This window comes from Dipteris shenzhenensis, chromosome 15, assembly GCF_047967505.1.
Source record: "Dipteris shenzhenensis isolate YYH24624 ecotype China chromosome 15, Dip_SZ_1.0, whole genome shotgun sequence".
Lineage (NCBI taxonomy): Eukaryota > Viridiplantae > Streptophyta > Polypodiopsida > Gleicheniales > Dipteridaceae > Dipteris > Dipteris shenzhenensis.
In genome coordinates, this window is record NC_141610.1 from 5,133,690 (window position 1) to 5,148,326 (window position 14,637).

A 14,637-nucleotide genomic window follows, 5' to 3' on the forward strand; every position below is an offset into this window, starting at 1 on the left:
CCATGCCCCTCTTGAGAAAGGGAGTGGTAGTGCCCTTGGATGTCATAGTAGGCTGGGCAAACACATCGAAAGGCTGGGCAGACACATCGAAAGTGCTCCTCTATCTCGACTGCCCTCATCGTGCACAACCTGCAAGTCGGCTGCTCTCTGGGTATGCGTGTAGCTCTCCCTACCTCGATCCTTAGTTGATGGGACGAGACCCGCATCTATCCGATGGCAATTCTTAGTGCGTGTGAGACTCCTCTGTCCTCGAGATACTGAGGTCTGATGATGAGCCCATCCTCCGATACTTTTAGAAAGTGGTCATAGTAGAGCTGGGTCTTGGTGGGGAAATCCTGGTCCCCCCCCAAGTGCGAGATGTGTGGAGCTGGAGGAGATCTAACCGTATGATGCGGTTAATCTCATCCCGTGGGATCAACTCGGGCGGTGCATGCATGCTATAGTGAAACGGGGGAAGCCAATCCATCTGAATGCCGTGACTGGCAAACCATGCTGTACCTACCCTACTCTCTGCTAGTTGTATGGAGGACTCTAATGCCAGCCTCTGAAGTCTCTCACGAGGTAGGTCCCAAACTCTGTGGAGGAAAGTCATTGTCTGAAAAATGGCATCAACCTAGAGAGGGGTCATGGCAAACTGTGCCTGTACTATCTGATGGGGGACCAAGGGCTTACTCTGAATCATCCTAGAGCCCATAATCACCTGTAGCTGCTCAAATCTCCTCCATTTTGCTACTGAAATATCACCCCCCTAAAAAGGTGCCGCATACATGGCAGTCGGCCTCATTAGAGTGTAAAAAAGCCATCACTTCGTCGATGGATCTTGGAAGTGCGCCTTGAAGCACCGTGCTCTAGTCGGGCCAAAGCACCGTGCCCTCGTGTGAGTCGTGCTCTGGTTGCGTGGGTCATTGTGAACACTGGCCCTGTGAAAACTGCACCCAAGTATGTGTAGAGTCGACTGCACAATCTCCACTGGCTGACTCTGGTATGTAAAGCTATGTTGGTGAAGCACTGTGTAAGAGGTATTAAAGATCATGACCTTGGTCTTCCCAAGGTTAACAATCAGGTCTCTCTCTCTCTACAGAACACCTCTAGGGCATCTAGATGTCTCTGTAGTCCCTCTGCCGAAGATGACAAGAGGACTATGTCATCCACGTATAGTAGAATTTGTATCATCAAGTCATCCCTAAGAGAGTCGGTGAGAGAGGGCATCTCTGCTTTACTCCGTTCGTCTGATAGGTCTCCTGGGACATGAACTCTCCCTCGGACAAACTTGTATAGGCTCACCACTCCCCAGATTAGAACCTCTGGAATCTGCATATCCTGTAGTCTCTTGATCATGCGGGATCGTGGGACAGTGTTGAAGGCCTTCCGAAAGTCTACAAAACAAGCGTAGACTTTCTGGCGTTTCGACGTCGCCTCCTCAATGCTAGTCCTCAGAGTGAAGATGTGGTCTAGAGTGGAGTGCTGTCTCCGAAAACCTGCCTGCCCTAGAGCACCTGCCCATGTGTCTCTGTATGGCTGCTGATTTCCCTCTTTAGTATCAATCCATAGATCTTGGCCAACGTGTGGCCAATTATGAGAGTGCGATAGTTCCCAATATGCATGGGGTCACCTGCCTTGTGTATCGGTACTATGGTGGTGGTAACTCCATGAGGGTGAGAAGCCGTGACATATGGCGTGGTTCAACATCTGTGCTAGTACCGGAGCCAAAACCTCCTGTCCGTGATCGAAATGCGCAATATGTAGCACCTCATGGTCTTGTGCTCTCCGGTTATGAAGCCGACTGAGTGCAGCCCGCACATCCTGTGCAGTGAACAAGTGGCAAGTGGTGGGCTTGGGCATAGTGGACATATCAGATGGTGCCCGCATCGGGACATCATGCATAGGTGTGCCAAACACCTGGGTCTGTGATGGGTATAGGTGGCTTCCCCTCCGATATAAGCTCCCAACCAATGGTGGGATCCCCTCCTCGAAATGAACTGATCACCTCATCCATTCTGTGGGTGAGGAAGGCCCGCCGCTTACGACATATCAGTCCCCGTGAGATCCGCTGTGCCTCGGGTGATGTCAAGTGGCCAAGGGGCGAGGTGAGCTCTCATCTCTCTGCACTCATTATTATACCAAGGATTCTGTGGCATCTTCCCTAGTGAGGCACATGCAGATCGAGTCGTGGGGAAAGACTTGATGGCTGCGTCCATGACTACTGTGGCAAGGGTGTTTGAGGTGTGGGCGAGGTCTACAACCTCTCCAAGTAGTAGGGCTGGAAGTCCCTTCACCAGGTTGCTCACATAGATGGGGTCCAGGGCACGATCAAAGTGAACCTGTACACGAGTGGGCGTGGGGGGGACCCTCCCTATGACTGGCATAGTGGTAGAGATACAAAAGGCTAAGTACGGGGGGAGGGGGCACAATAAAGTCGTATATCTGTGAGGTAAAGGCCAAGGGACCCAATAGGTAGTCCACTGTGCTTGTCCCTCTGCTATGCGGTGAGACGACCGGATGATGGCCATCTCTGTAGACCATTGTAAATGATCAAATCATGAACAGCCCCTAGCTGTCGTCCATACTCTTTCACCTGTGGTGCATCCGCAGAATGTCTCACTATCCCGAGCTCAGCTGCATCTAGTGCTGGTACTATGACGGAATCTGATGCAAAGTCCAGTAGGCCCACCTGCCTGTTCCTTGTGCGTGCATTGAAGTCACCCAAAAGGAGGATGTCCCCCTGCCTGGAGAATTCAGTGATATCATCCTGAATCGACTCATATGGGCTGTGCCCTTCTGTGGTGACCTCACGTGCATAGGATGAAGTATTTGGGGGGGAATAACACATTGCTATGAGAATCGGTCGTGCGTCTGGTAGTTGGACTCGCATCCACATGTGTCGCGCAGGCTCCTCTCTTCATGCCACTGATATGAGAGGTCTCATGTGTGATCTAAAGAGGATAGCCACTCCCCCCGAACCCCGCACACCAGTGTCTCTCCTCGTCTCCTTCCTATGAGATGACTCCCATGTATATCCTGTCACAGTGGGCAGTCCTCTCTCGGGGCTCTCATGTGTCTTAGTATAGAAGACCATGTCTTTGTTAGTGTATGTCTCCGAGAAACCACCCGGATCAGACCAGAGTGTGCCATTGCAATTCCACACTGCAATTCTCAGTCCGCTTTGTGTCCTCTTGGCCCCACACCGCCGTCATAATTCACCCTCTTCTTTCTTCTCCCCCGGTCCTGATCTCCTCTCTCTCGGATGATCACCCTACCATCTCTGTATGCAGCCCATTTCCCTGCTTCTCTCGCTGCCGTGACGTGTATCGTACCTCCCCTCCGGTGTTCCTGCTGTAGGAGGGTCAGGTCATCATAGAGTGTGCCATTGCAATTCCACACTGCAATTCTCAGTCCGCTTTGTGTCCTCTTGGCCCGACACCGCTGTCATAATTCACCCTCTTCTTTCTTCTCCCCTGGTCCTGATCTCCTCTCTCTCGGATGATCACCCTACCATCTCTGTATGCAGCCCATTTCCCTGCTTCTCTCGCTGCCGTGACGTGTATCGTACCTCCCCTCCGGTGTTCCTGCTGTAGGAGGGTCAGGTCATCGTCTAGGTAGATCCGGGTTCCTTTCAAGGTCACCCTCGTGCTCATGAGGGTCTTCCTATCCGTGGCCGTTCGGAGCTTCATCACAAGTGGCCTTGTGGGTGCATTGGGCTTGCCAACTCTTTAAGCTGTCTCACATGTCAGGTTCACACCCATTTTGGTGAACAAAGCATTTGCATCTGCCATAGGAGTATCTCCTACTGTGAGACCTCGGACTAAGACATTTAGGGCTTTACTGTTTCTGCTTTTATCCTCCTCTAGAGCATCTGAAATGAACTCTTTCTTGGGGATAGCAGTACCTTTCTTGACCACATCGCCCCATTCCAAGATTGCTGCCTCTCCTTTCTTGATTTTCTGGGTGAATTCAGCATGTTTACCCTTCATAGTGTCTTGCAAGAATGCCAAGTCTTTTCTGAGTTTTTCATTCACAAGTCTTGCTATCCCCTTCCATATGATTCTTGCCTGTCTGCAATCCCAAAGGCAGTGCTGTATTGTCTCCAAAGCAGAAAGGCACTATTCCGGTGGGATTTCCAAAGCCTCTGCCAAAAAATTTTCTGCAAGTCAGCAGGAATTTGAAAGTTCTCCCAATGAGGAGCTCTAGTAGGCCTCCAACCCCTACAGTTGAGCTGGAATTTCCTAGCATTACTGACCGTGTAATGAAAGAAGGGGATGCTCTTCTCTCGGTGCCCTTCATCTATCCATTCCCATTCCCCAGGGTCCCACTGCAAAAACTTAATTGGGACACCTCCATAGAGCCACAGCCTCCATGAGCCCAGGGCGATGAGAAGCGGGTCAGGATTCAAGTACCACTGTGAAAGAGAGCCATGCTCCATGAAGCCCACTATCTTGACTGGCTGAAAGGGTACCTCCAACAAGATATCGTCTGTGGATCTGGACAGCTTGCCTCCCGAAGAAACATCAAAGACTAAGGCATCCTCATGTGTGTCATGAAAAGCAATCACCTGTAAAGGAACTCCCAATCTGAAAAACGCCCCCATCCAGGTGGAGCAAGTAATAGGCATGTCATCTGTGTCCACCCAATCCAAGGGCAAGGCTGCATCAATCTGTTGGACTCTCCTTGCACTTCCTTTGAGATTAAGAACCATCTGGGCCTGTCGGTCTGCAGGAAGCTTCCTGACTGCTTTCCATGCTCCCATGGTAGATGTAGGGCCCCTCTCCCATCTTGGCCACTGCATGTAAGGAGAAGCTCCAAGTGGTCTGCCATGGTCATCCAAAATACTGTCATTCCACATGATAGGCTGCCTTTCAATCTCTTCACGGGTGGATGGGGGAATCCTGCAAAGTGTACTCCTGAAGCTGGCCCATGCTTTCAGGATAGCAACCATAAGAGGGAAAGAGGGAGATCTGAGGTGGGCTGTGGTGAAAACCCATATGGTACTGTGTGTCCAATCCTCTCTTGAAGTGGGCGTGCGAGACTGTATGCATTTGATAAAGAAATCCTTCCAAGGCTCTTGCCCTGGCATAAGTCCTCTCACAACGACCTTGCACAGTAAGGCTCTGTACTGTAGATCCGGGTCGATGATATTCAAACCCCCTTCTCTTGTAGGAAGAATTAAGGTCTCCCAAGCCACCCTGGCTGTAACATCAGTTGTGCCATCTAGACCACTCCGTAAAAAGTTTCGTACGGGCCTCTTAAGCTGAGTGATACAATCCCTAGAGTGGCACCAACAAGAGCAAACAAACCATGCTGTGGCTAGAAGAACCTGGTTAACCACCACCACCTTGGAAGCCAAGTCAAGTTTGTCTGAGCTCCAGAAAAGGAGCTTTCTTTCGATGCTCTCCAACACCGGATCAAATTGTTGTGAAGGAGAGATGCCCACCCCAACTTGGCAGCCCAAATATTTGACGGAGATGCCCCTCCGTACCCAAGTGAAGCCAATATCATTACCCCAATCCGGGGTGTCATCATCGCAAATCCAAAAACCATTGGATTTATGCCAATTAATGTGTGCACCTGCTGCACCCGTGCAAAATAAATCCAAGGCTGTCGAAATGAAGTGAGTGTCCTGGGGGTGGCATCCAAAAAAACAGCCGTGTCATCTACTAACTCACTATCTAGGAGCTCTTCTTCCCGGCGGATAGGAAGCCTCAGCCCATAAATATCAGCTTGAGATCTAAGGTAGATACTCATAGCTTCCGCCACAAATAGAAAAAGAAAAGGGGCAAGAGGACATCCCTGGTGGACTGATCTGGAAATCTGAAATCTGTCCCCTCTTCCCCCCCCAATAAGCACTTGGCTATGGGCTGATATGTAGAGAGAGGATACTCCTCCAGTCCATGCATCTGAAAAACCAAAGCGAGATAGAGTAACCTCTAAAAAATCCCTGTATACTCTGTCGTAAGCTTTCTCAAAGTCCAAGAGTAGAATGGCCAATCTCTGGCGGCCTTGCATGGCCCATTCTGAGGCCTCCCAAAATGAGAAAATATTATAAAAAATACTTCTGCCATGCACAAACCCTGTCTGCGTGTCATGAATCAAATCTGGAAGAAAAACCTGTAGCTGCAGACTGATGGCTTTCGCCAGAATCTTGTAAAAAGTGCCCAATAGAGTGATGGGTCTCCATTGAGACACTAGATTCCTATTACCCCCCTTTGGGATGAGATGAATGAGACCATCTGTAAGTGAGTCCGGCATCTCACCAGAGTCCCACACGCCCTGTAGGGCTGATGTAATGTGATCACCAATCTGCTCCCAAAAAGTAATAAAAAAGGAAGGGGTAAGTCCATCCGAATCTGGGCACTTGCCCTTGTGAAGTAGGTGGCAGGGGTGGCGCAGGTGGAGTGGGTATTGGCGCAGGTGGAGCAGGTATCGGCGCTGGAGGCCCGATGACCTGTTGCAGGAGGTCCGCAGGAGCAGCAGGGTGGCCTGCTAACAGCCCACACAGCCCGCACGGAGGCTAGACGGGGGTCATGACAGCAGGTTGGTCTGCTGTAAGCCCACGGGGGCTAGAAGAGGAGGCAGGGAGGGAGGGGCTGGCGGCGATGGAGGGAGAGGCTGGTTGGGCTGGCGGGGAGAGAGAGAGAGAGAGAGAGAGAGAGAGAGAGAGAGAGAGAGAGATTTATTCTTGTTATTTGGAAGATTTTGTTTCTTGATTTGCTTGTTTATTTTTGCTTTAGTCACCTCCTTCCTTTCTTCTTCCTTTCTTGTTTTCTTTCTCTTTTGTTTATTTGATGTATTTTAGTAAGCATTGGGTTTGCCCAAGAGACTCCGTAGGTCTTTAGAACCCAGTATAGCTGCTTAAGCTTGGGCACTGATGATGACATAAGTGTTGCTTTGCTTGCTAAGTATGTCTTCCTTTTGTTTTTCAAAATTTTTTTGTTACCTCTTCTTTCTTCTCTTTCGTTTTCTCTTTTATTTTCTGTGTAGATTTTTGGACTTCAGAATAACAAAAAATCTGGATTTGTATGATTGGATATATTCTGGTCTTACAAAGGTATATAGTGGTTTGGCTAAATAAGGTGCCTTCAGCCATAATCTTATTGTTGTTTTAAGGTTTTTAAAACCTCGGTTCTTGTTATGTACCTTCTACGAAAACTTCGTATTCCATATGGTAGAATTCCACACGATCCTAATTCCCCGAGGATCGTGTGTCAAATAATTGTGTACGTTGAGCTTTCATTGGACCAAGATTTTAACAAGCGCTGAAATAATACAACGGTGACTGTCGTTTTTTTGCATGAAGGCTGAAAGTCCCACTTTCTGTTCTCGTGCAGAGGGAGTATTTTAAACAAGGGAAAATCAAGGAGTTCTTGCAAATTTTGGAGGAAGGATCAAGCCCAGGTACACATTTCGTGTACATTAAGGCGTGAAGTTAAAATTCTCACCCTTTCACCCAATTACATTAGAATCACTGACCAGTAAAGCTTGGAATTCACTAAATTAACGTTCAACTTATGATGCCATTTTGTCTCACAATAATTGCAGATGATGCTTGCTTGAAACATCCCTGGCCCTTCTTTAACTGGCATAAGATGCAATATGGCTCATGTTTTATCTGTCTTGGTTAAGTGTCTCATCAGCTATGGGAGACGTGATGGATAGTCAACGTGTCTGTCTGTTTGCAACTTTTAGAATCAACAAATGTCTTCAGAGATGGCTCATACCTTCAATGAAGCAAAAGGCACAGGTAAAAATCCAACATTGGAGGGAAGTGAGTTTGAACACAAAGGTGCAATGAGCAACCAGCTCTGGAAAGCTGCTTTTCTACCTAACACGGGATTTGGTCATACACATCTCATTTGTCGAATGCAAATAGGAAGGATTGCTATTCTTTAGTTCTTACTGGACAGCTGGAACACAAAGTCCCAATGAGCAAAGCAGCTCCGGAAGGCTTCTTTTTCACAGAACATGAGATTTCGTCATACACTTAATCCTGTGTAGAATGCAAATAGAAAGGAACACTATGTTTTAGCTCCTTAAATCAATTTCCTGAACTTTAGAAAGCCTTCTAGGTAACTCCCCAAGCTGTTTGATGCATAATGACCAGGGAATGCTGCTCCCTTGGTCTAAAGCTTGGAATGGCATTCTCCTTGGGAACTACCTATGGAACGCCTGTGAAGTTCTGCACTGTGGAATAGCTACAGAATGAATGTTTATGGAATGCTTGTGGAATGTTTCACATGCCGTTCCGTTCATCTGCAAAACAAAACACTGAAACTGATATTTCACATGCTAAAAAACTCTTACTAGACATTATTTCCATGTTTCATCTTTCTAAATTTGTTTATGAGGCCCTTTTTCTTGTATTCAGCTTGATGACTGTCACTTGAGGCCTTTTCAGGATGATCATTGGCAGTCCATTGGCATGAATGTATATATGTTCTTTGCAGATTCCTTTACCATTTTAATATAGCCTTCTGAGATTCTGTGAGAAGTGCAGCGGATCTGGACAGAGCAAACCACACACAAACAAAACTGGAGAGGAGTGAAAGAGACAAGAGAGATTGCAAGAAACCCACAACTGCTGGGGGAAGACCTCTGCTCAACACTGCTCAAAAGGTGCTCCACGAGATCCCACAAGTGAGGGGAGGGGGGCCTGTATATAAGCAGCCACCTTCTCCTTAGTCAGCAGGCCGACTGGAAGGCCTGAGATGGACCGACCCACCTACCCTAGGGCTGATCCCACCCTACAGCCTATAGGGGCTGCCACACAGCCCTATAAAGGGGCTCTACCCCTGCATCTCTGCCCAACTGGGCTGTTCCAAGGGGCCGACCCCCTCCAGCCCCCTTGTGAGTGACTATCATGAGATTGAAACTGCACTATGTTGTGTTTTTAGAGGATGAGTTTGGGAATGTTCCTGGATTCATCTAGGTATATGCTCCAAGGGGCCGACCCCCTCCAGCCCCCTCATGGACTGCCACGCAGCCATATAGAGGGGGTGAACCCCTCCTACCAGGCCGACCAACAAGGCAGGGTGGCCGACCAGCAGGTCGGCCCACCTCAGCCTATAAAGGCCTCCTAAGTGCGGGACTCCAGCTCCAGGGGAAGCCATGCAAGCTCCCAATGCTGCTCCGCAAAATGCGCACAGTGCAGGCTGACCTGTGGCAACCCAGATGGACCCCCAGGTGGGGCCTCCACGGTTGGGCATATCTGCCCTCATCCCTACCCTACTCTACCCTCACAGGGGGCGGGCACACCCACAACAAAGGCCCTCACTCAACCTAACCTAACCTCTCACGGCACAAGTAAGGCCCCCATTCTCTACCTAACCTACTCATGTGACATCAGGGGATGTTGATCTCCAACAGATTTTTGGTCCTCAGCCTTGTAAATCATAAATTTGACTTGTTTGAAGCTAGAAACTTCAGATCATTGTTACTTATTTCTAAAAGTGAAAGGTGATGTAGATGCGCATGTATCTTTGTAATATGTGTATGTGTTGGTTGTAGTGTAAGATGATGTGGTGTCCCCTTCCAATTCCCAGGGGGTTGATGCTCCCTTCATGTGTGCATTCCTTGGCAAGTATGGTTTGATGGGCTGCTTCAAGAGATTTTGAAGCTTCTTTGATATCAAGCTATCTGCCACACTATGTATCTTCCTTCAGTGATCATAATTTCACAAGATACAGAAACATGCCCATTTTCATTCTTTTGTTATTTCTGTCCTACCTCAAGGTCATGAGATCATTCTTTCGTGATTCAAACTTTGACAATCAATCAAATATGGTTGTCTTTACGTCCACTTGTTTCACATTAAACAATTGAGGAGGCTTTAAAAAAAGGCTGTTGGATGCTCTTTTTGTTTTACTGTTCTATATTTGCAGTGAGCAGGAAAATTGAATTTACTTTTCTATTTTGACCTTTACCCAAAGTCTGATGGTACCCTTTGTAGTGAAGCAAATGATGAGCTCAGTTTTCCAACATGACTTGTTTCTGAAGTTTCACGACAATTTTCTACGGACCTACATGCTATAGTATCCTATTATGAGAGAATGTGTTGTAAGGACATGTCTGCACTGTTATGGAATGATTGAGCATATTGTCTTAGTGAAGGTGGCACACAGCGGTCCACGTGTATTCAAGAATTGTAGATAAAGAGGATCACACCCTCTACCCTGAGCATTTTACCACAGCATATAACGATTAGTATATAATATGTGTTGACTGTGGGATCAAGAAAGCTGATCAGTTTTATGAGTAAATTTGACCGTCATATTCACTGCATGTGGATATGTCTCTTCTTAATTACTAAAGTAAGATACTTGGTATTTGTCTTAGCTAACTGTCAGTATCTACTGTTTACAACAGAAATTGATGAATACTACAGTGATGTGAAGTATGATCGGATCGCCATTCTTAATGCTTTAGGAGCATACTATAGTAACCTTGGCAAGGTTGAAACAAAGCAACGTGAGAAGGATGAATATTTTATCCGTGCAACGCATTATTATAACAAAGCTTCTAGAATTGATCAAGATGAGCCAACGACATGGGTTGGAAAAGGTATCATTGCTCCTTTTTGGGAGGGGCTTTGACAGTGCCTGATAATATATCAAAGAGGCTTATTTAACATGTGTGTGTTTTTGGATCATGCATAATGTTGGCCTTGTTTATCTGCTTTTGTAGGCCAGCTTCTATTGGCAAAAGGCGACCTTGACCAGTCTTCTGAGGTTTTTAAGATTGTACTGGATGGACGGCCAGACAACATCCCTGCAATCTTGGGCCAGGTGTGATTAGCTATGAATGTTGGTAATACCATATAAGCTACATCAAGACCTTTTCTTATGTTATAATGTTGCCATGTTTTGAGTTAGTATACAGAGACATTGCAGTCAGAATTCCTTTCTTATCTCAAGAATGCTTATTAAAGTCAGGAGATGATACATTATCACTTTTTTTGGGTAACAGTTTGTATCTTTTGGTGTTTTAAATCCAATCTGTTGAATTTTGAGTCAACCAATCTATTGTAATTTTTTTGTTGCTTGTTTCTTTTGGTGAAACAATGTTTCGGTTAATTAAGGAAAGAATAAGGATCAATGATTGTATTATGCCTCAAAATGAAGAGATCTGTGAACTAAATAGCAGAAAGGTGGATGCCAGGGTTTAAAACCACAGTTTTTGAGTAATTTTTTTGACACAGAGTGAGCATGTTTGAGCACTCATTACCTTGCCTTGTTTTTGCTGGATCCGCTCTCATTTTAGACATCAAGTTGTGTGTAGCTGTTATCGTTTGCTTTGTAAGGTCATAACAGGGTTTTTGGAGCGCGTGGACTTCTTTGCTTATTGGCCAAGCGATTCTGAACCATCCTTTGCCTGTGTTTTCATTCAATACACTTGAAACAGGCATGTGTTGAGTTCAATCGTGGGCGCTTTCAAGACTCTTTGGAACTATACAAGGTTGTGTATTCTGCTGCGAGTTGTATAGTGGGCAACCACTTCTTTTTTTAGTGGTCTAGTTGTCCAACTTAAAGAGAAAACGTTTTGACCTGTATCCACAGAAAGCATTGCGAGTTCACCCACAGTGCCCAGCTGCTGTAAGGCTTGGATTAGGTTTCTGTCGCTATCGATTAGGACAGACAAGAAAAGCTCGTCAGGCATTCGAGCGAGTTCTGCAGGTTTGCTCCTCTTATATTGTCATTTTGTAGTTGAAGGAAAAGCTAGCCCTCATCTGAAACCTAAGGCTTGAGTATTTAAGCTTGTCTTTCATTTATTGATACAATGTGCAATATTGTAGGCTTGTAGTGTGTGTTCTCTCCTTCTCCACACCGCACACTTGCATATCGTCACATGATATCAGAGCCCGTTGCAAGGTACTCAGCCATAGAGCTACACCCTTGTCTGTCTTAGTTTCCATACCCCCACATAGTTTGAGGTGTCAGAACATGAGGCCTTGTTCCATCTAAGGTGTTTGTTGGGGTTCATTTGAGTAAAATACAGGAAGGGAGTGAGAGAATAGCAAACTCTTGGGTACTCTTAGATTCCCAATATTGAGGAGAGGTCTTTTTGAGCTTTGAATGCTCTTATGCGTTGAAGTTTGTGTCAAAGAAGAGCTGCCATATACGTTGAAATACATGGGTGGTGAACTTTTTGAAAGAAGGGAGGACTCTTGGAAAATCTATTGCGGAGAAAAGGACGCCTCCCTCCTAAAAATCTGCTGTCATCTCGAGAAAGGACTTGGCACACATTAGTGGAGGGTTTTAACTTTTGGAAGATCTGCCAAAACAGCAATCCCTTGAGCCCTTTGATTGTGAATTATAATCCCCAGCTGCCATCCAGTGAGCCACCAGTGCCACTGCAGCTATCAGGTAGAGGGCCTTAGAGCCTTAAAAAGGCTCAGGGCAGCGCAATGTAGGCAGCTCATGAGGCCATGGGCCAAGGAAAGCCCTTGAGCCATAAATAGGTTCAAGCTCGAAAGCCTGCACACGTGGCGTGCTGCTGACACAGCTCAGAATTTCTGTTATGGCAAGGCAGTGCATAGGTAAGTTTTGAGCATACAGGAAGGAAGGGAAGGATTCCCTCATCCCTAATTTCTCTCACCATTACGGAGTCCCTTTCCTAACATTGATTGTGCAAGAGCCTCTCAATTCCTCTCACAACTATGCCATTGACCTTGAACTTAGTGTGAGTGCTGTCAAGCTACCTCTAGTACGCATTGCAATGTCTCTAGACCAAGGCGCCCATTGGTTCACCTTCTTGTATTTGCACAAGGTCTAACTGTGATTTGCACTCACTGGGTATCCAATGGCTTTCCAACCTTCCATTTTGATATCATTGTTGACATCATTCAGTTCCAAGGCACCGAGGTCAACCTTTTGGTCAACTTTAAGTCATTTGACAGAGGTCTGTTTGCCACATCATCCACAGGCCATGCTAGTTGTCATGCTATCTTCTCGATCCATCTGCCATTACCTATGCAAGAAGATCACTTGACAACTGGGTGTCCCAAGTGCTTAACCTAGTGTCCAAATGCTTTTCAACCTTACATATTGACATCATCATTGACATCGTCCACTACCAAGGCAGCGAGGTCAGCCTTCTGATCAACTTTAAAAAGTCAACTGACAGTCATTTGACAGGGCATCCACATGTCATGCTAGTTGGCATGTTATCTTCTTGTTCCAGCCGCCATTACATAGGCAAGAACACATAGAGGTTCAGAATAGAATACCTACTTTCTGGATCCTATATGGTGCATGTTTCCATTATAATTCATTTACTTTGGGTTTCTTTTGGCAGTTGGATCCAGAGAATGTTGAAGCCTTGGTAGCCTTGGGGATTATGGATCTGAATACTGGCGAAGGTGAGTTCCAATCAAGATCTTGAATATTGTGTAAAGATATTCATTTTTTTTACTGAAAGCTCTTTTATTGCATTTTCTTTTTGTCATTGTTTTAATTGTAAATTTTGGGAAAAACATTGGAATTTTGTTATGTAGAGGGAGCTAACCTGAATGACTGATGGGACTTCTTGGTACTGGGAACTCAGCTGAAGGTGTTCGGGAGGGGCTGGAGAAGCTGGCAAAAGCTTATGAGATTTACCCATATTGCACTATGGCTTTGAATCATCTGGCAAACCATTACTTCTTTACTGGGCAGCATTTTCTTGTGGAACAACTGATGGAAGCGGCTCTTGCAGCAACAGACAATCCAATATTAAAATCCCATTCCTTTTACAACCTCGCAAGATCTTACCATACGAAGGTTAGTTGAGAACCCAAGCTTGAAAAGCTGGAGTGTCATTGTCAGACATATGGTTGAAGAGAAACATTGAACATGTCATTTCTGTCAGGGCGTGATGAGAGTGATCCTGTTCTTATATCCATTCAACATAGTTCTTACCACATGAAGCCTTTCAGAAGAGTAGGGCCCTTTTCTTTCCACTCTGCCCCTACCATATGGTCCCTCCCGCTTTTTACAGCCCCTTGAAAAGTTCGATGTGGGTTTCAAAGATAATTTTGCTTGATTTTAAACAAACTGTAATTGTTTGAAGAAAAATACACACTGTAATTGTTGAACATGAACACTTTCATATTTTGATCTTTACTCATCTTCTCCTTTTGCAATGGAAAACTTAGAAGCAGAAAGCAAAATTGTCACATAACATTTGGTGGCTGAGCAAGTTTAAACGTCACGCATACACGGAAGGACGGTGTCTATAGATAGAGACATTGACCTATACTCCTTCGAGAGAGAGACATTGGGGGGAGCAACAGGTATGTCGGGAGGTTTGATCTCGAATCTGGACGTGGCTGTGGTCCAGCCTTCAACCCTGGAAGATCTCATATATCTTCTCATGGAGGACTACCTATAGGCCCTAGATGAGGATGGATGGGTGCTGTCAAAGCTGCATGGAGTGGGTCTTGGAGATGATCCCACACTGTCTCTAGAGTTGCCAGAGCGCTCAAAGGATTTGGCTAGGCTCCTTTCGGATTGTGGCCTGGATGCAGAATATCCACCGAGACTTTACTTGGGGCATGGCAGCCTGGTTGCCGGAGGAGGGCCTTGCCTTCCACATTGATGAGGTCTCTCGAGTGTACAGGATACACATACAGAGCATTCATCGGATCGAGCTGCATGAGGTGACTCCTCC

The 14,637-nt window shown here is 46.2% G+C and overlaps 1 protein-coding gene across 1 annotated transcript in view; it reads left to right on the forward strand.

The window, feature by feature from the left end:
• The window catches only part of ELF8 (binding protein), a 69,256-nt gene that overhangs the window by 17,508 nt on the left and 37,111 nt on the right, over positions 1-14,637 (forward strand). Inside the window, exons 2-8 of the mRNA XM_087385725.1 lie at positions 7,323-7,389; positions 10,357-10,551; positions 10,675-10,775; positions 11,392-11,445; positions 11,547-11,663; positions 13,285-13,348; positions 13,534-13,748. Of these exons, the coding sequence (XP_087241851.1) occupies positions 7,323-7,389; positions 10,357-10,551; positions 10,675-10,775; positions 11,392-11,445; positions 11,547-11,663; positions 13,285-13,348; positions 13,534-13,748 (813 nt within the window). The remainder of the gene's footprint in view (positions 1-7,322; positions 7,390-10,356; positions 10,552-10,674; positions 10,776-11,391; positions 11,446-11,546; positions 11,664-13,284; positions 13,349-13,533; positions 13,749-14,637) is intronic.